The sequence below is a fragment of the Melospiza georgiana genome, chromosome 28 (assembly GCF_028018845.1).
Source record: "Melospiza georgiana isolate bMelGeo1 chromosome 28, bMelGeo1.pri, whole genome shotgun sequence".
Taxonomy (NCBI): domain Eukaryota; kingdom Metazoa; phylum Chordata; class Aves; order Passeriformes; family Passerellidae; genus Melospiza; species Melospiza georgiana.
Genome location: NC_080457.1, coordinates 2,907,664 through 2,925,949, shown reverse-complemented (window position 1 = coordinate 2,925,949; position 18,286 = coordinate 2,907,664). Strand labels below are relative to the sequence as shown.

The following is an 18,286-nucleotide window of genomic DNA, read 5'->3' as shown; positions in this document are numbered from 1 at the left end:
GGGCTGGGCAAAAAGCAAAATAAACCGGATCAATAGTTCTGTTTTTCCAAAGAAGGAGCTTGCTCTTGCTGGAGGGGTAGAGGGCGCTGGTACTGGGGGTTCAGTTGCGGTTGAATTCCCCGCCGGGCGGGGGGCCCGGGGTGTGCTGTGTAAAGGTGAAAATGAAAATAAAACTGAAGCGGGGAGGGGGGCGGCGCCGGGCGCGATAAATCTCCGTCATTTCTGCCGGAGGCGGAATAGCCGGCGTGGGTGAGGGGGGTCCGGGGCCGCTCCGTGCCCGGGGCGGTGCCCGCGTTCCGCGATGCTGGTGGCGCTGGTGGCCGTGGCCGTGGCCCTGGCTGTGGCCATGGCTGTCCCCGCATTACGGCACCGTTTAATCCATTCCGCGGTGCGCCGCGTCGGGGCCCGGTACCGGCGGCGGCTGGAGGCTCCGGACAGCCATGTGCGGCTGAGGCAGGAGCGGCGGCTGCGGCGCCTGCTGGGCACCGGCCGGGCCGGCGGTGAGCGCGGGGCTGCGGGAAGCGCCGCGGGAAGGGGTCGGTCCCGTGGTTCCCTTCTCAGTTTGTGCCTCTCCCGGCAGGCTGGGAGGAGTTCCAGGAGCAGCACCCCTTGGGGCAGCCCTGTAAGGACGAAGCGCCGGCAGCTCCGCTTCCTCCACCGTATCTCTGGGCTTTGCTGCCCAGCTGCTGCGACACCGACCCCCGGCTGCAGGTACGGGAGCGGCGGGCGGCTGGGCGCGGATCCCGCAGGGTCTGCCCTCCTGACCCACCCTCCCTCGCAGGGCTCCCTGCTCTACCTGGATGCTCTCGGCGCCGCCTTTCCACGGGCTCTGACCCGCCGGGGCACGGCCGTGCTGCACTGGAGCCCCGGCTGTCCCCGCGCCCCGGCGGGGTGGCCGCTGCCCACCCTGTACTGCACCCCGGCCGCGGCCGCCGTGCTGCCCTCTCGGGCCGCAGCGCTGCGGCTGCAGCTGCTCTTCGCCCTGCGGCGGCGTGCCCTGCATGTGCTGGAGGCCGGGCTGGCAGCCGAGCTGCGCGACGCGCTGCTGACCCTGCGCACGGAATGGCCGCGGCTGGCGCAGGAGCTGGAGCTGGGCAGGCTGAGCCCCCAGCCCGGCCTGCCCGAGGAGCTGCGGGAGGAGCTGCAGGCGCTGCTGAGCCCTGCTGTGGCCCGGGCGACCGAGCTCCGTGATCAGTGTGCCCACGGCTTTGAGGGCATCGTGCTGCGGCTGTGGCCGCGGCTGGAGGTGGTGGTGGTGAGAACGATGTGCGGCACGGAGCGGCTCTACTGCGACTCCCTCCGCCGGGCCGACTGCCGGGGGCTGCCCTTCTACTGCCCCTTCTACCAGGCAGCAGGAGGTGAGTGTCCCCAGGACGCTGGTTGTGTCCCCAGGGTGCCCACAGGGAGCTGCTGCCATATGGCAGCACAGATTTCCCTGCCCCATCTCCGTGCTGCATTCCCTTCCTGCAGCCTGAAAACACCTCAGTCCTGGCACCAGCAAAATTCTGCCCCTTGGAGAGGGGTGAGGTTTCTGTGGGTGAGCAGGGGGGTCTGGGGAGCTCACATTGCCACCTGCTGCCTCTGCCCAGCCCTGCTTGGTGTGAACCTGTGGCCAGCGGAGCCAGTGCCCCGATTCGTGCTGTGCCCTGACTGGGCTTTCTGCGAGTTCCTGCCCTGCCCCGCCAGCAAGGAGCCACGGACGGTGCTGCTGGATGAGCTCTGGGAGGGCCGTGAGTACGGGCTGGTTGTGACAGCCCAGCCAGGAGAGTACAGGTGCCTCCTCCCTGCTGTGTAGCCCTGGGGGGCTGCCTGCCCCAGCCCCGTGCACCCATGTCCCCCCTGACACCCCCCTGCCCTGCAGGTGCCGTACTGGGGAGGTGCTGAAGGTGACAGGCTTCCACAAGCAGTGTCCTGTGGTGGAGCCTGTGCGCAGGTGAGGACGCCCCAATGCCTGTCCCTCACCTCAGGGAACTGGTTTACAGGCAGGGTTTGACAGGAGGGTGCCAGTGACCCACCCTGTGTCCCTGCACCTCAGGGAGAGCCAGACACTGAATGTGAGAGGCGAGAGCATCCCTGAGGAGCAGTTCTGCCAGAGCCTGTGCCGCACCCTGAGCCTGTGGCCGGGTGCTTGCCTTGTTGACTATGTCTGTGTGGAGAGCAGCCTGCTGGGTGAGTTCTTCTGAGCTGTCCAAATCCCCCTAAAAGTGTAGCTGGCACTGCATGGGGGTCTGCAGCCAATTCTGGCAGCTTTAACCTACCCGTGGTTCTGCTCCAGGTGACTCCTCAGGGCCCTCTGCCCCTCACTACGAGGTGTTCCTGGAGCTGCAGGGCCTGCGGGACCTGTCGGAGGTGCAGCGCTACAAGGTGAGCAGGACACGGGCTCTGCCCTGGGGCTGAAGGACACAGCTGGTGTGGCAGCGTGGCACCAGCACAGGCCCTCTCCTTGCAGCTGGACCAGTGTCTCCAGGAGGATTTCCCCGTCTACAAATCCTTCCGCTTCAAGGGCAGCATCGGGCCCCTGCGGCTGCACCTGGTGAGGCCCAGGAGCTTCGCCCGCCTGCGGGAAGCGCTGGGCTCCCCCGTGCCCATGCCCAGGGTCCTGCGTGAGGAGCAGCTGCTCCAGCTCATCCAGGGAGCAGTCATCTCCTAGGGCAGCCTTGGCACCCCGCAGCCCTTCCTGCCTGGCATGCACCCTCTGAGGAGGGGCCGTGTCCCCGGGGTGGGAGGGTGTGGGGACAAGGTGCTCATCCCCAAGGGCTTGCCTGAGTGGAGCAAATGGAGACAGCGAGCTTGACCGTGATCCGTGGCAGCAGCTGGCACCACTCACTGATGCTGTGGAGGTGGAGCAGGAGCTTGGGAGCCTCGGGGGGCAGCTGCAGGACCCCCTCACTCAGTGCCTTGGCAGCACCTGCAGCCACAGTGCAGTGTGTGCCTGTCCCAAGGGACACCACAGCCCATGGCTGATACTCAGTGGAAACCTGCAGCAACAGCAGCAGCAGGAGAGCCGTGCCTCATCCCTGGGGCCCTGTGGCATTTTGTCCCCTGGCAGGGACACTGCAGGCAGGGCTCAGGGGGCTGCTGGTGGCAGGTGTCACAGAGCAGCCCCAGTGCATGTCCACTGGTTTAAGAGTAAGCTCCGGTGAGGGCTGCTTTTAATGCTTTGAAAACCAAATGCAAAATAAAGGAGGATTATCTTTTTGAAATAAATAAAGGACCGCACTCTGGGATTGATTTTTTTAGACTATTATTTTTAATCTTCATTAAAGAGATTGCTCAAGCAATCTGGCTGCTCTGGGGGCTGAGGAGTTGCTGCTGTTCTCAGGCGTCCTGGGGAAGGGGCAGCCATGAATATTTAACCAGCTGAGCCCTCTGGGGGCACCAGGCTCTTTGTGCCTTTGAGGCACATGTGTACCCTCGGGAGGGACTGGTCATTTCCCCTCCTGCTCATTAAGGGTTATTTCCAGGGCTGGTGAGGGCGTGTGGGGCACCTGCTGTACCGCAGCAGCTGCTGGTGGGCAGAAGATGATGTCTTGAGCAAGGCTCACACAAAGCAAAGCATCCCCCTCCAGGGATTAACCTGGCCGAGGCCTGCTGGAAAAACCTGGAGCAAAATTTCTGCTCCAGCTCGGGGAGCAGCTTTTCCTTGTGCTGGGAGCACCCCACAACAAAAGCCTGGAGCTCCGTGCGTGGCAGAGCCGCGCGAGGATGAGCGCTGGGCGGCTCTGCCTGCCCTGCCGTGCCTGGGTACCACCCCGGTGGGAGGGGAGGTTGCTGGGTGGGACCCGCTGGGCAGGGCCAGGCTGCCGAGCGCCCGCCTGGCTCTGGATGCCAGGCTGCAAGGTCGATTTGAGCGCCCAGCCGCAGGGAGCAGCTTGTTTGGGGTGCAGCCTCATTTGTGCTGCTGCTACCAAGGCTGCAGGGTGCGGATGCCCGGCTCAAGGTGCCAGGCTGGGTTTGCGTGCCCGGCCGCGGGCTCGCCCGGGGTCCCACCGGGATGGGGCGGCTGCCGGGCCCGGGCGCTGCGGTGCTGGGCGGAGGCCGGGGATGCCCCGGCGGTGGAAGGTGCCCGGTGCCCGTCAGCCGCATCCCGGAGCGAGGGGGCCGCGCCGCCCCCATCCCCATCCCTGTCCCCGCCGCGTCCCCGCCCCCGGCCCGGCCCGTCCCCTCCTCCCGGCCGCGCCGCCTCCCGCCCGCTCCGCCACTGAGCCCGCAGCGGCGGCGGCGGCGGGCGCAGGCTCCGGGCGCCCCGGGGCCCCGCGGCGGCCGCTGCCCTGAGGCCGCGGGGGATGGCGGAGGGGCCCCGGGGCGCTCCGCCGCCGGGCTCGCCCCGCCCCGCCGCGCCGCTGCCCAACGGGCCCCGCGGCGGCGGCGGCGGCGGCGGCAGCCCCGGCTCGGGCTCGGGCAGCAGCAGCCGCGAGGACTCGGCGGAGCGGAGCCCCGCGCCCGCCGCGCCCCGGGCCAGCATCATGAAGGTGAGAGCCCCGCACCGGCAGCGCACCGGGCCGGCCCCCCCGCGCCCCGGGCCCGGCACCTGCGCAGCGCCGGGTACCGAGCCGAGCCCCGCGTCCCCCCGCACCGTTCTGTCCGCGCTCCTCGCTCCCCCGGTGCCCGTGCAGCGGCTCCGGGGAGCTGCAGAGCAGCCGCATCTCCGGGCGGCCGAGGGTCGCCACCTGCCCGCGGTGCTGCTCACACCGGGACTGACACAGCGTCCCCGCGCCCTGCCCGGAGCCAGCGTCCCCAAGGGCACGGTCTGGCCCGGCCCGGCTCTGTGGAGCGTCCGTGGGTCGCGCTGTCAAGTGCCACGGCCACGCCGCAGCATCAGCCGCTCCCCTCAGGACACCCGTGGGTTCCCGTGAGGAGATGCCCGCTCCCTCCCCTCGAGCAGCTTCTGCTCTCCCGGGCTCCCCTGCCAAACGCTGAGCCTCGGGCCTGGCCTGGCCAGCCTGCAGTCTGCTCCCGACGCCCGGTGCTGCCGGGCCGTGCTGGGGCCGGGCTCCAGGGAGGGTCTCGGGGGTCTCCCACCTGGGTGGGCAGCGGATCACACGTGTGCTTTCCCAATGAACGCCCCTGATTGTGCTGATGCCAGCGCTACTCGCTGACACAATAGGTCACGTCCGCCCGGGACTAGCCTCCCTGCTCCCGGCAGCCTATTTTAAGCTGGGATTGCTCCGGTGCTATTAATACCCCGTGAGGGGGCTGTTTCCGTGGTGCCCCAGCCCCACTGTTCCGTCCCTGGGATCCAATTTTCTGGGCGAGCAGTGTCAGGACCCCGAGTTCTGCCCGGGCTCTCGCTGCAAACTGTTGCGGGGGCGGCCGGGATTGCCCACGCGGGGCGGGCACGGAGCTCTGCCGGGCTCCGTCTGTGCCCGCCTTCCTTGGGGACATTGCCAGCGTCTCCTGCTCCTGCCGGGACGGAGCAGCATCCTTCCCTGCCCAGGGACCATCCGTGGGCACAGCGGGATGGGGATGGTGAAATCCCGCTCGCTGTCACCGCCTGCGTCACCGCGGGATGTGGCCTCACGTGAAGGCCGGGTGGCCCAGGGTCAGGGCTGACCTGAGGGAGGTCAGACCCGAGCAGTGTCCCCAGCTTGTGCTGATCCCTTGTGCACCTCCGAGCCCATCCGGGGCCTGAGAGGCAGCGGAGGCACTTGTGGGAAGAGCTGCCGGCTCTGTTGTTCTTTGGGATTTCCAGAAAAGGCTGGAGGAGGAGTGAATCTGAAAGTGCGACTCGCTTGGGGACCTGGGGCAGCGGGGCTCAGAGCTGTCCCCTGCAGTGCCCCTGGCTACAGGACCTGCTCTCTTCTTTCTTCAGCCTGAAAGCAGAGGGGGCTGGCGGTCCTGTGCGCTGGGAGGATGCTGGGGAGGGTATTGGATCTGCAGGATGTGTCCCTTCCCCAGTATTGTCCCCTGAGCCCCTTTTCCATCATGTGCAATCCCCGGGAGCTCCGTGGTGCCTCTGCCGGGATCTGACTCCATGGCCCCTCGCCGGGAGTGGCAGCTGGTGCCGCGGGAGGTGGATGTGTCAGTCGCTCTCTTCTTGGCAGGGAACGAACGACAGAAAAGCCCTGGCTGCGCCTGGTCTTCCACTGCCTCAGCTCCGGGGCTGCTGCCCGCCTGCACCCCTGCCCACGCTGCCCACAATGGGACAGGGGTGGTGGGGACACGCGGGACCTGGGGAATTCAGCTGCAGATGGATCACACCGCAGCCACATCAAGGGGGATAAAGGAGAGGGAGGGACAACTGATGGGCTCCTCTCCATCCCCTGCTTTGAGAGCGGGTTGTGAGGCCGGTGAGCGTGGCTGTCACGTGGAGGCTGAGATTAGGGCAGCAGCACTCTCCAGGGCACTAATGCAGGAGATAATTGGCTGAAGAGGTGCTTAACACACGCTGCAGAGCTGGGCAGGACAGGCAGCTGGGCTGGAACGTGCCCTCCGTGCGAGCCCACGCTCACCGCTGGCATCGTGGTTGGCATCAGTGCCAGGTCTTCGAGCCCTGCCTACTCCGTGCCAGCTCGGTGGCACCGTGAGCAGGATCCCTGCTCTGGCTGCAGCTCTGCCCTCTGTCTGGGGGTGTTCTGGGCTGTCATGGCCATGGGTGCCGTGTCCTCTTTACTCCACAGCTGTCTTACCCATCCCCTGCTCCTACTGCGCCTCGCCCAGCACTTGTTGGGTTGAAGATCCCCTGGAACAGCCTGGAAGGGAGCAGAAACTGTTCCCTGCCATCCCCCAGCTGTGCCCTCTGTCTGGGGGTGTTCTGTGCTGTCATGGCCGTGGGTGCCGTGCTGGAAGGGGCTGCCGGGGAGCAGAGACTGTTCCCAGCCATCCCCCAGGCTGCGCTGAGGAGCGCAGGGCAGCTGCAGGCGGGAAACTCCTCGCGTGCCCTGCTCGCTGCTCGCCCGTGCAGGGGGAGAAGCAGAACCTGAATGCTGCAGGGCACTCCTGGGTTTGTGCCACACATCTGCACCCCAAAGCGCTGCACGGGCACCACATCCCCCGTGTGAGCCTGGCAGGGTGGGGGGCTGCAGGGGCTCTCACCCCGAGCCGGGGTGCTCGGGGCACGGCTGGGGTGTGTCTGGCTGCCTGCAGCGGGCACGGCTGGAGCAGGTCCGTGCCGCTGGGTGCACGCAGGCCCCCCGCCCGTGTTTCCTTTCCGGATGGATTTCCTGTTTTCGGCTGTGGGGCCCGGTGCGGAGCGGCGCGGGGTGGGTGCGCCGGGCGGGGAGCGCAGAGGGGCGGGGGTCCGCGAGGGGCGGCCCCCGGTGCCCATGGAGGGGCTGCGGCTGCCTCTCAGCGGGGCGCTCAGATTGCAGCGTGCAGGAATCGCAGGAAGCATCCGGCGTGTCCAGTGGTTCCCCGCAGGGCTGGCCCATGGCGGGACCTGCCGCTGAGCGCCCGCCGACCCGGGATGGCTGGCACCGAGGCAGAGCCCTGGAGCTCGGCCAGCTCCCTGGAGCGATCTGGCAGCGGGAGGATGCGAGCAGCCACCACATCCGAGCTCCAGGATGGGAGGATGTGCCTGGCTCTAACAAGGGGCTGAGGGCTGGTGCTGGTTCCTCCTTCCCCGGGCATCCTTGGAGGATTCCCCGTTCCCTGGGGAAACTGTACATCCATTTGTGTGGCTTATCCAAATGCCCTTGGCTGTGGCTGCCTGACCCCGTGGGGCAGATCCCGACCCTCCAGACCAGGCATGGGATGTGCTGCCCTGTGTGGGAGCTGTGGAAGCTCTCAGGGCACTGGAGGGGGGCAACCCCTCACCTCCAACCTGGGCGGCTGAGCAGGACCTGCCCCTGACAGAGACACCACCAGATTAGAGGTGACTCACCATAATCTTGAAGAAGTGGATTAAATCTCCTCCTACTGTGCTACTTAATGAAATCCATCCCATAATACACTCCTGGCCCTGCTGTTCCCCCTTATCCCCCGCCAGCCCCGTGGCAGCTGGGTCCCCCCTCCCCGTGGGGAGGCAGGGCAGAGGGTGGGCACGAGGTGCTGGCAGCAAACAGCCCGTGCCACGGTGACCCCGTGCTCTGTGGGACACGGCCGTGGCTGTCCCCAGCATGTGGCACTGGCAAGGCTGTCCTGCCCCACTCCTCACAGAAGAGTGGGGGGTCTCTCTTGGCCTCCCTGCTGGTGCATCACACGCTGGGTGTCTGTTTTCCTCTGCTCCCCAGGCCAAGGAGGCAGGGGCTGTGCTGCTTGGCTGTGCCTGCGAGGGTGAGCAAGCAGCGGGGAAGGATCCAGCTCAGGGCCAGGAGCAGGAAGGAAGGAAGGAAAGCAGAGTTAAAATAAGCCAGGCAATGAGCTGTGAGGGAAGCCAGGGCTGGAGCTGGCTCCCAGCCCCCAGAAGAGGGGCGGACTGGAGCGGAGTGGGCTCAGCGTGGTGCTGGGGCACCCTGGGGCAGTGCTGGGGTGGGGGCACCATGGGCAGGAGGATGCCAGGAGCAGAGGGGCGGACTGGAATGGACTGGGCTCAGCGTGGTGCTGGGGTGGGGGCACCATGGGCAGGAGGATGCCAGGAGCAGAGGGGCGGACTGGAATGGACTGGGCTCAGTGTGGTGCTGGGGTGGGGGCACCATGGGCAGGAGGATGCCAGGAGCAGAGGGGCGGACTGGAGCACACTGGGCTTAGTGTGGTGCTGGGGTGGGGGCACCATGGGCAGGAGGATGCCAGGAGCAGAGGGGTGGACTGGAGCACACTGGGCTCAGTGTGGTGCTGGGGTGGGGGCACCATGGGCAGGAGGATGCCAGGAGCAGAGGGGTGGACTGGAATGGACTGGGCTCAGCGTGGTGTGGGGTGGGGGCACCATGGGGCAGGAGGATGCCAGGAGCAGAGGGGTGGACTGGAGCACACTGGGCTCAGTGTGGTGCTGGGGTGGGGGCACCATGGGCAGGAGGATGCCAGGAGCAGAGGGGCGGACTGGAGCGGACTGGGCTCAGTGTGGTGCTCGGGCAGTGCTGGGGTGGGGGCACCATGGGCAGGAGGATGCCAGGGGCAGGTGGGGCGTGTGCTGCTGCCTGGCTGTCCCTGACTGATGGCTCTGCCCCTTTCCCACCCTGGCAGGATGGCTCTCGGCAGCGGCCCCCACACAAGAAGAAGACAGTGTCCTTCAGCTCCATGCCCAATGACCGCAAGATCAACAGCACGGCTGCCTGCATCTCCCTGATGCTGGAGGGCTGCGAGCTGAAGAAGGTGCGCTCCAACTCGCGCATGTACAGCCGCTTCTTCGTGCTGGACGCCGACATGCGCTCCGTGCGCTGGGAGCCCTCCAAGAAGGACTCAGAGAAGGCCAAGATTGAGATCAAGTCGGTCAAAGAGGTGAGGGTGGGCAAGAAGACGCCAGTCCTGCGCAGCAATGGGCTCTCTGATCAGTTCCCCGACGAGTGCGCCTTCTCCATCATCTACGGGGACAACTACGAGTCCCTGGACCTGGTGGCCAGCTCGGCAGATGTGGTGAGTGCCTGGGTGATGGGGCTGCGCTATCTGGTGTCCTACGGGAAGCACAGCCCTGAGGCGCCCGGGACTGGCCACCCCAGCCTCAGGACGTCCTGGATCTCCTCCGTCTTCGACCTGGCTGACCTGGAGAAGTCCGGCCGCATCCCCGTGTCCCGGGCTGTGCAGCTGATCAAAGCACTCAACCCTGGCATGAAGACCTCCACCATCGAGCTGAAGTTCAAGGAGCTGCAGAAGGCCAGCGAGCGTCCTGGCACGGAGGTGGCCTGTGACCTCTTTGTGGAGGCATACTGCGAGCTCTGCACCCGCCCTGAGATCTTCTTCCTGCTGGTCCAGTTCTCCAGCAACAAGGAATACCTGGGTGTGAAGGACCTGCTGATGTTCCTGGAGGTGGAGCAGGGCATGGAGGGGGTGACAGAGGAGAAGTGCTTGGAGATCGTCAGCAAGTACGAGCCCTCCAAGGAGGGCCGGGAGAAGGGCTACCTGGCCATCGACGGCTTCACACGGTACCTGCTCTCTGCTGACTGCTCCATCTTCGACCCCCAGCACCGCAAGGTCTGCCAGGACATGGCTCAGCCCCTCTCCCACTACTACATCAGCTCTGCCCACAGCGCCTGCCTGCTGGAGGACAACTTCTGGGGCCGCTCAGACATCAGCGGCTACATCAGCGCCCTGGGCCTGGGCTGCCGCAGCATCGAGCTGGTGCTGTGGGACGGCCCCGATGGAGAGCCCGTGGTCTACACCAGCCCCTCGGCCGCCTCCTGCGTGCCCTTCCGTGCCGTGGTGGGGCTGATCGACCAGCACGCCTTCACTGCCTCGGCCTACCCCCTGATCCTGTGCCTGGTGGTGCGCTGCTCGGCCCCCCAGCAGCGCCTCGCTGCCCAGTGCCTGCGCAAGACCCTCGGCGAGAAGCTGTACCTGGAGCCCCCCAACCCCGTGGCCTCGTACCTGCCCTCCCCGGAGGAGCTCAAGGGCCGCATCCTCATCAAGGGCAAGAAGCTGCCGCCCACCTGCGAGGACAGCGAGGGCGAGGTGTCGGACGAGGAGGAAGGCTGGGAGCTGGCGCGGAGACTGGGCCAGGAGGACCGGGAGGCGCCGGAGGGAGGCGGCCTGCGGCGGGTGCGCCTCAGCCGGGAGCTCTCGGAGCTGGTGAGCCTCTGCCAGGCTGTGCCCTTCCAGGACTTCGAGAGCTCCAGGCGCGGGCAGCGCTACTGGGAGATGTGCTCCTTCAGCGAGGTGGAGGCGGGACGCTTCGCCAACGAGTGCCCGGCCGAGCTGGTCAGCTACAACAAGCGCTTCCTGTCCCGCGTCTACCCCAGCCCCATGCGCATCGACGCCAGCAACATGAACCCCCAGGACTTCTGGAAGTGCGGCTGCCAGATGGTGGCCATGAACTACCAGACGCCAGGGCTCATGATGGACCTGAACGCGGGCTGGTTCCGGCAGAACGGCGCCTGTGGCTACGTCCTCCGCCCGGCCATCATGCGGGAGGAGGTTTCCTACTTCAGTGCCAACGCCAAGGACTCCCTGCCCGGCGTGCCAGCCCAGCTCCTACACCTCAAGGTCATCAGCGGGCAGAACCTCCCCAAGCCCAAGGGCTCGGGGGCCAAGGGGGAGGTGGTGGAGCCCTACGTGTGCGCTGAAATCCACGGCATCCCGGCCGACTGCGCCGAGCACCGCACCAAGACCGCCCTGCAGAGCGGGGACAACCCCATCTTCGACGAGAGCCTGGAGTTCCAGATCAACCTGCCCGAGCTGGCCGTGCTGCGCTTCGTGGTGCTGGACGACGACTACATCGGGGACGAGTTCATTGCCCAGTACACCATCCCCTTCGAGTGCCTGCAGCCCGGCTACCGCCACGTCCCCCTGCAGTCGCTGGCCGGGGAGCCCCTGCCCCACGCCACCCTCTTTGTGCACGTGGCCATCACCGACCGCCGTGGCGGGGGCAAGGGGCACCGCCGGGGGCTGGCGGGGCGCCGGGGCCGCCGGGTCAGGGAGTACACCTCCACCAAGGCCACCGGCATCAAAGCCATCGATGAGGTCTTCAGGACGGCCACCCAGCCGCTGAGGGAGGCCACGGACCTGCGGGAGAATGTGCAGGTAGGGCCCTGCAGAGGCATCGGAGGACGTGGGTTCTTCAGGGGAGGATGGGGCTGTCCCCCTTTTCCTGGGGGATGTGAGAGAGGAGTGAGGAGCAGAGAGCTGTGGGAAATGGGGCTGTTCCTGGGTGTCCTCCCAGCTGAACTCCTGACACTGGGCACTGCTCTCTGCAGAATGCGTTGGTGTCCTTCAAGGAGCTGTGTGGGCTGACACCCGCTGCCAACATGAAGCAGTGCATCCTGACGGTGTCCACGTGGCTGCTGCACAGTGACAGCGCGCCCAGCGTCACCCTGAACCTGGCAGAGCAGTACCCACCCATGGAGGCCCAGGGCCCCATCCCCGACCTGCTGCGCAAGGTCCTCACCGCCTACGAGACGGTAAGTGCCACCCTGCCAGGGCCTGGCTCCTTGGGGACGCTCCCTGGCGTCACTGGCACTGGGACCAGCACCCACTGCTGCTGCAGCTTCTATGGGATGAACCTGAGTAGGTTTTATGGGATGAACCCAGGCAGGTTTTGTGGGATGAACCCAGGCAGGTTTTGTGGGGTTAACCTGGGCAGTTTTTATGGGATGAACCCAGGCAGGTTTTGTGGGGTTAACCTGGGCAGTTTTTATGGGATGAACCCAGGCAGGTTTTGTGGGATGAACACAGGCAGGTTTTGTGGGATGGATCACAAGATCCAAGGATGGGGAACCCTGAACTCACTGTACACATCCTGGGGCAGGGGGCTGCGTGGTGGCTGCCCAGGGAGGAGTCTTGCCTAAGCACAATCCTGCCCTGATCAGTCTGACCCTCAGACACTGCAGCCTCTACTCTGGGCCTTGCCCTGATCCCACCAGGTGGGAGAAATCCCATTAATAGCCACAGCCAGAGCTGCTTCCTTCTTTTGTGTGGAAGGGAACCTGGCCATTGACCACGTGCTGCTCACACCATACCCGTGGGGTGGGAAGGGCCGGACCCCAGGCACTGTGCTGGCTCTGGGGGCATCCCCTGCTGAGCCCTGTGTCCCCATCCACCTGGCATGGGGGCACAGTGCCAGGGCTGCCCAGCTGCTCACGTTGCCCCTCTCTGCAGATGATCCAGACCAGCAGGACCCTGATCGAGTCTGCCGACGCCGTGTACGGGAAGCTGATCCAGGCACAGCAGGCAGGTGGGTCCTGGAGGGCAGCCCCAGCTCCACCACGGCTCTGGCACGTCCTGGGGGGCTCAGGGCTTCCCGCACCGGGGCAGGCTGTGGGTGGGTGGGCTGCAGAGCTGTGTGGTAGGGAGCAAGCAGAGTGGGGGAGGCTGATGAGGAAGCGGGGAAGAGTCATTAGCTGTCAAACGCCAGAACATAATTAGTGCCAGAAATAACAGGCTGGGGCTGACAGCAGAAATGGCAACTGAGTGTTAAGACTTCCCTAACACATGGCAGAACCCACACAGGCAGGTGCTGCTGCTGCCTGCCCTGGCCCTCCCTGCAGGTGCCCCCACTCTGGGACCTCTGGCCCCACTGATGGCTGGGACCCCACTGGGATAGCCCCCCCCCCAGCTCCAGGGTCTTGTGTGGGCTCCCCGTGGGGCTGGGAGAGCGTCAGGAGCTGGAGAGGCTTGGGAGGAAGGAGAGAGCCCTGCTCTGCTGTCCCTGCCATGCCAGCCCTGCTGCCGTGTTTGTTCCCTGCCCACGCTGCAGACGGAAATCTCCCCAAACTCTTGGCCCAGCTCTGCCACTGCCGCCAGCCCTGGGGGAGTGGAGCAGCGGGGCACAGGCTGCTGCAGGGCACAGATTGGTGCTGTGCCCTCCTGCATTGCAGGAGCAGAGGCATTCTGGGCCGTGCAGCCCCTCGGGGTGGTGGCAGCAGCGCTTTGGCAGCTGCATCCCCCAGCCCCGTGCCCTGTTGGTGCCTGCTTTCCCCCCGGCCGTGCTGGGGACGAGCTGCTGTGGTGCTGGTACCCGGCTGGCAGGAGCTGGGCCCTGGGGAGCTGCAGGGCTGTGGGCGGGCTGATTGGCAGCGCCGGGGCGAGGGAGCTGCGTGGGAGCCCTGGCGTGGGCCCCGAGCCGCTGCTGCGTCACCAGGGGTAAATATAGCACCCACTCCGGGGGTGGCACAGCCATGGGGGGCTCTGAGTGCCCCCAGATGGGCCGTGGAGTGCAGGAGTTGTGCTTCTGCCCAGGGGCTTCACTGCCCTGCCAGACCTTGTGGTGTCTGGGTCTAGAATGGCCCCAGGGTGCAGCTGGTTGTTGTGCTGGGATGGTGGGGGGTCCCATCATTTGAGGTGTGGAGGATTCTTGTGGGAGCCCACCCAGCCTGCAATCCCATGGTGGGCAAAGGGCATCCCTCTGGCTTGGTTGCTGCTTGGCCAGGGGTGGTGGCTGCCCCCCATGCCAACGTCCCTGAGCCCCTGTGCCGTCCCTCAGGGATGGATTTCCACAAGGAGCTGCACCGCATCGAGACCAAGGAGGGGCTGCGGGGCCGCAAGCTGCAGAAGGCGCTGGAGAGCTTCGCCTGGAACATCACTGTCCTCAAGGTGAGCGGCGAGGGCTGCGGGGACAGCCCTGCCCTGCCCTGCCCAGCCCTGCCCAGCCCTGCTCTGCCCACCCTTCCCCTTCCCCTTCCCCTTTCCCTTCCCCTTCCCCTTCCCCTTTCCCTTCCCCTTTCCCTTTCCCCCTTCCCCTTTCCCCTTCCCCTTTCCCCTTTCCCCTTTCCCCTTCCCCTTCCCCTTCCCCTTTCCCCCTTCCCCTTTCCCCTTCCCCTTCCCCTTTCCCCTTTCCCTTCCCCTTTCCCCTTTCCCCCTTCCCCTTCCCCTTCCCCTTCCCCTTCCCCTTTCCCCTTTCCCTTTCCCCCTTCCCCTTCCCCTTTCCCCTTTCCCCTTCCCCTTCCCCTTCCCCTTCCCCTTCCCCTTCCCCTTTCCCCTTTCTCCTTCCCCTTCCCCTTTCCCTTTCCCCTTTCCCCTTCCCCTTCCCCTTCCCCTTCCCCTTCCCCTCCCCTTTCCCCTTCCCCTTCCCTTTCCCCTTTCCCCCTTCCCCTTCCCCTTCCCCTTTCCCCTTCCCCTTTCCCCATTCCCCTTTCCCCTTCCCCTTCCCCTTCCCCTTCCCCTTCCCCTTCCCCTTCCCCTTCCCCTTCCCCTTCCCCTTCCCCTTCCCCTCCCCTTTCCCCTTCCCTTTCCCCTTTCCCCCTTCCCCTTCCCCTTCCCCTTCCCCTTCCCCTTTCCCCCTTCCCCTTCCCCTTTCCCTTTCCCTTCCCCTTCCCCTTCCCCGTCACCTCCTGTCCCCACAGCCCGATATCTCGTCCCCAGGGCCAGGCTGACCTCCTCAAGCACGCCAAGGCGGAGGCTCTGGACAACCTGTGGCAGATCCACAACGCGGGCCAGTCGTGCGGCCTCGGCAGGAACGGCTCAGCCTCGCCCGAGCCCTCGCGGCTGCCGGCCCCGCTGGAGCCCATCCCCGAGACAGACGGAGGCGGCGAGCCCGCGTCCTGCTGACCCCGGCCCGGGGCTCGGGGCCCGGACTGAGCAGCCCTGGGCACAGGGGCTGTGGGAGCAGGGAGCCCCAGCCTGCCTGGGCAGGGTCTGTGGGCTGGGTGCCCTGCGCTGCTGAGCTTGGGGAGAGATGGCCCTGCTCCCTCGTGCCCTGCCGAGCTCCCAGAGGACTCATCCATGCCCTCCATCTGATTCTGGAGCCAGATCTCTGCTGAGGGGCCAGTGGGGATGCTGGTACCCCAGTGCCCGTGTGCATGTACTCCCAGCCTGCTGTGCCAGATGCCACTTGGAAAAGCAGCTCCTGCCCACCCTCCCCAGGGCTGCAGGTTTGGCCTCCACCAGCCCTGGGGAAAAGCTGCCTGGCAGAAGGATCGTGGCTGCTCCTGTCGCCTCCACAGCATCCCTGGGGCTGCGAGGCTCTCTGGTGCAGCAGATGTAGGGCCAGGCTGTCCCTGGACAGCAGATGTGGCTGCTGGCATCAGGGAAATGTTTGGGTTCATCCCCAGGGCAGGGGAGTTGAGCACAAGCAAAGGCTGGAGGTGCTCTGGGGTCAGGCTGGGGAGTGTTACAAAGAGTGCCAGGGCCTCCCTGGTGCCCTGTGGCTCCCTCTGTGCCAGGTACAGCACCACGATGGGATGGTGTCACCAAAGGGGATGGAGCGTGGCACTGGTACAGGACCCTGGTGGCACCGGGTACAGGACCCTGGTGGCACTATCCCTGCCTGGCACCGGGTACAGGACCCTGGTGGCACTGGGTACAGGACCCTGGTGACACTATCCCTCCCTGGCACCGGGTACAGCACCCTGGTGGCACTATCTCTTCCTGGCACTGGTACAGCACCCTGGTGGCACTATCTCTTCCTGGCACTGGTACAGGACGCTGGTGGCACTGTCCCTCCCTGACCCAGGACCTTGGTGGCACTATTCCTCCCTGGCACCAGCCGAGCACAGGGTGACAGCTCCCCACGGCTCCCCACGTCAGTCGGGGAGCTGTGCAGCTGCTGGCGCCCCTTTGTTCGGGGGGGAGGGTTAATTAGCCTAACCCTTTGTTCGGGGGGTTAATTAGCCTAATGGGGCTGTGAGCAGCGGCCAGCGCTGACCTTCAGCCCTTTGTGCCAGCCCAGCAGCGCAGCCCGTGGGCAATTACGGCCTCATTAGTGCCAGGCACCCCTTGCAGTGAGCACCCTGACAATGGGGAGCTGCAAATGAGGGGAAAGGCCTGCACGGTCTCCGGGCTACCGCGTCTCCCGGACACCCGCTGCTCCCGCTGGCCCAGGTATTTTTGGCAGCCCCATTGTGCCGGGCCCTATAAAGGGGCGGTGACAGCGCGGGGTGCTGTGCTGCCGATGGGACATGCCCCAGAGCTGCTCGGCCACATGAAGACCCCAGCAAGGATGGAGGTGCCCAACAGCAAGGTGGGGCTGGGGGGCTGCAGCCCCTGGGGTTGGGTGGGAGGTCAGGGTGTTGGGCTGGGGGCGTGGGAGGGCCTGGCTGGTTTCTTGGGAAGCTCCGAGTGTGCAGCAAATCCCGGGGAATCCCTGACTGATGAGGGGAGTGCTCGGGAGGGAGCTGGGCGTGCAATTCTTGCAGCATGGGTGCTTTCAGGGCTTGTCCTGTAGCACTGGGCAGTGAGAGGAGGGAGTTTGTGAGCTGGAGCAGGGCAGGGGTGCAGTGAGCACACCCACATCTGGCTGGGACAGGTGAGGAGCAGGACAGGGGTGTGGTGAGCACACCCACATCTGGCTGGGACACGGGTGAGGTGCAGAGCAGGGATATGGTGAGCACACCCACATCTGGCTGGGACACGGGTGAGGTGCAGGACAGGGGTGTGGTGAGCACACCCACATCTGGCTGCTGGCTGGGACACAGGTGAGCACACCCACATCTGGCTGGGAGACAGGTGAGGTGCAGGGCAGTGAAGGGCGAGGCTCCAGGTGCACCTCGGGTGTGGGGCTGAGCCAGGAGGGCAGGGGGCAGTTGAACACCGCAGAGAGGGGACAGGACAGTCGTGGGTCGGGCAGTCCCCATCCCTGCCCTGTCACTGTCACTGCCCTAACGCTGCCCGCTCTCCGGCAGCCCCAGCGAGCTGCCTGCCTCCTGCTGCTGCTCCTGCTCTGCTCCCTGGCCGCTGCCCGGCAGAACCTGCCCCACTGCTGCCGGCAGAAAACCTGCTCCTGCCGCGTCTACGACCTCCTGCACGGCATGGGCAACCACGCCGCCGGCATCCTCACGCTGGGCAAGAGGAAGAGCGTCCCCCTGGCTTTCCAGAGCCGCCTCTACCGCCTGCTCCACGGCTCCGGCAACCACGCTGCGGGCATCCTCACCATGGGCAAGCGCGGGCAGCCCTCGGGCACCGCCTGCCCCGATGCGTTGGGCTGCCCTGCGGGCACGGTCACCCAGCCCACAGCGGTGCCACGGGGCGCTGCCACCAGCCCTGAGAGCCCCAGGGAGTGCCAGGGACACTCAGGGAAGGACCTGAGCGCCAGTCGGGGAGCTGCGAGGAGCTTTTATTGAATGGGATGGGGGCAGCGGGACACACAGAGGGGGTCCCTGGCAGGACGGGCTGCGGGCACACACAGCCGAGCTCGGTGTAAATAGCACTTTTAGATACCTCCTCCCTGCCCTGGCCCTGGCCCAGCCTGCTCAGGGCACCGCGGGCACCGCGGCCTTTTACAATAAATGGTAGCCTGATGTCAGCCGGCTCTGCTGTGTCTCTGGGGAGGGGTCGGGTGGGCACAGCTCGGTGCAGGGACAGCTCGGTGCGGGGACAGCTCGGTGCGGGCACAGCTCGGTGCGGGGACAGCTCGGTGCGGGAACAGCTCGGTGCGGGGACAGCTCGGTGTGAGGGCAGCTCGGTGCGGGAACGGCTCGGTGCGGGCACAGCTCGGTGTGAGGGGAGCTCGGTGCAGGGACAGCTCTGTGAGGGCACAGCTCGGTGCCGGAGCGAGTTCCTTCCTCCGCGGGGCTGGGACTGGGCTCACGCAGCGTTATCCGCGGCGCTGCCCCGGTGTGTGCCCGTGTGCGGTGCCAGGACAGAGTTTACCCGAGGTGCGGCGCGTTCCGCTCCGTCTGCAGCCCCCGCGCCCCCGGCAGGGCCGGGGCTGAGCGGCTCCCGAGCCCGGGCGGCTCCCGGTGCCCCCGAGCCCCCCCGGGCCAGCCCGCCGTGCCCGCGGGTGCCCGACGGTGCCGAGGCCCCTCCCGGTGACGGGGCGGGGCGGGGGCGGGGCGGGAGCCCCGGGCGGGCCGGGATCAGCCCGCGGTGCTGCGGAGGGCCCGGG

At 66.5% G+C, this 18,286-nt stretch overlaps 3 protein-coding genes across 4 annotated transcripts; all 3 read left to right on the top strand.

Annotated features, from left to right (window-relative positions):
• The first annotated feature begins 261 nt into the window (after positions 1 to 261).
• Positions 262 to 3,183, top strand: GHDC (GH3 domain containing). Its single transcript, XM_058041899.1, has 8 exons — positions 262 to 500; positions 581 to 711; positions 782 to 1,358; positions 1,590 to 1,773; positions 1,862 to 1,933; positions 2,036 to 2,169; positions 2,276 to 2,364; positions 2,450 to 3,183. The coding sequence occupies exons 1-8, from the start codon at positions 302 to 304 to the stop codon at positions 2,648 to 2,650; spliced, it is 1,587 nt and encodes a 528-aa protein (XP_057897882.1). The 5' UTR covers positions 262 to 301; the 3' UTR covers positions 2,651 to 3,183.
• Positions 3,184 to 4,286: 1,103 nt separating this feature from the next.
• On the top strand, positions 4,287 to 15,744 carry LOC131094302 (inactive phospholipase C-like protein 2). The gene is made up of 6 exons (XM_058041888.1): positions 4,287 to 4,472; positions 9,061 to 11,550; positions 11,724 to 11,927; positions 12,625 to 12,700; positions 13,949 to 14,058; positions 14,827 to 15,744. The coding sequence occupies exons 1-6, from the start codon at positions 4,287 to 4,289 to the stop codon at positions 15,010 to 15,012; spliced, it is 3,252 nt and encodes a 1,083-aa protein (XP_057897871.1). The 3' UTR covers positions 15,013 to 15,744.
• A 928-nt stretch (positions 15,745 to 16,672) lies between these two features.
• HCRT (hypocretin neuropeptide precursor) lies at positions 16,673 to 17,704 on the top strand. 2 transcript variants are annotated; one of them, XM_058041893.1, is made up of 2 exons: positions 16,673 to 16,821; positions 16,914 to 17,704. In XM_058041893.1, the coding sequence occupies exons 1-2, from the start codon at positions 16,783 to 16,785 to the stop codon at positions 17,520 to 17,522; spliced, it is 648 nt and encodes a 215-aa protein (XP_057897876.1). In that variant the 5' UTR covers positions 16,673 to 16,782; the 3' UTR covers positions 17,523 to 17,704. The 2 variants fall into 2 exon arrangements, with proteins under 2 accessions (XP_057897876.1, XP_057897875.1); XM_058041892.1 differs by having other exon boundaries at positions 16,673 to 16,839; positions 16,878 to 17,704.
• The last annotated feature ends 582 nt before the right edge of the window (positions 17,705 to 18,286 follow it).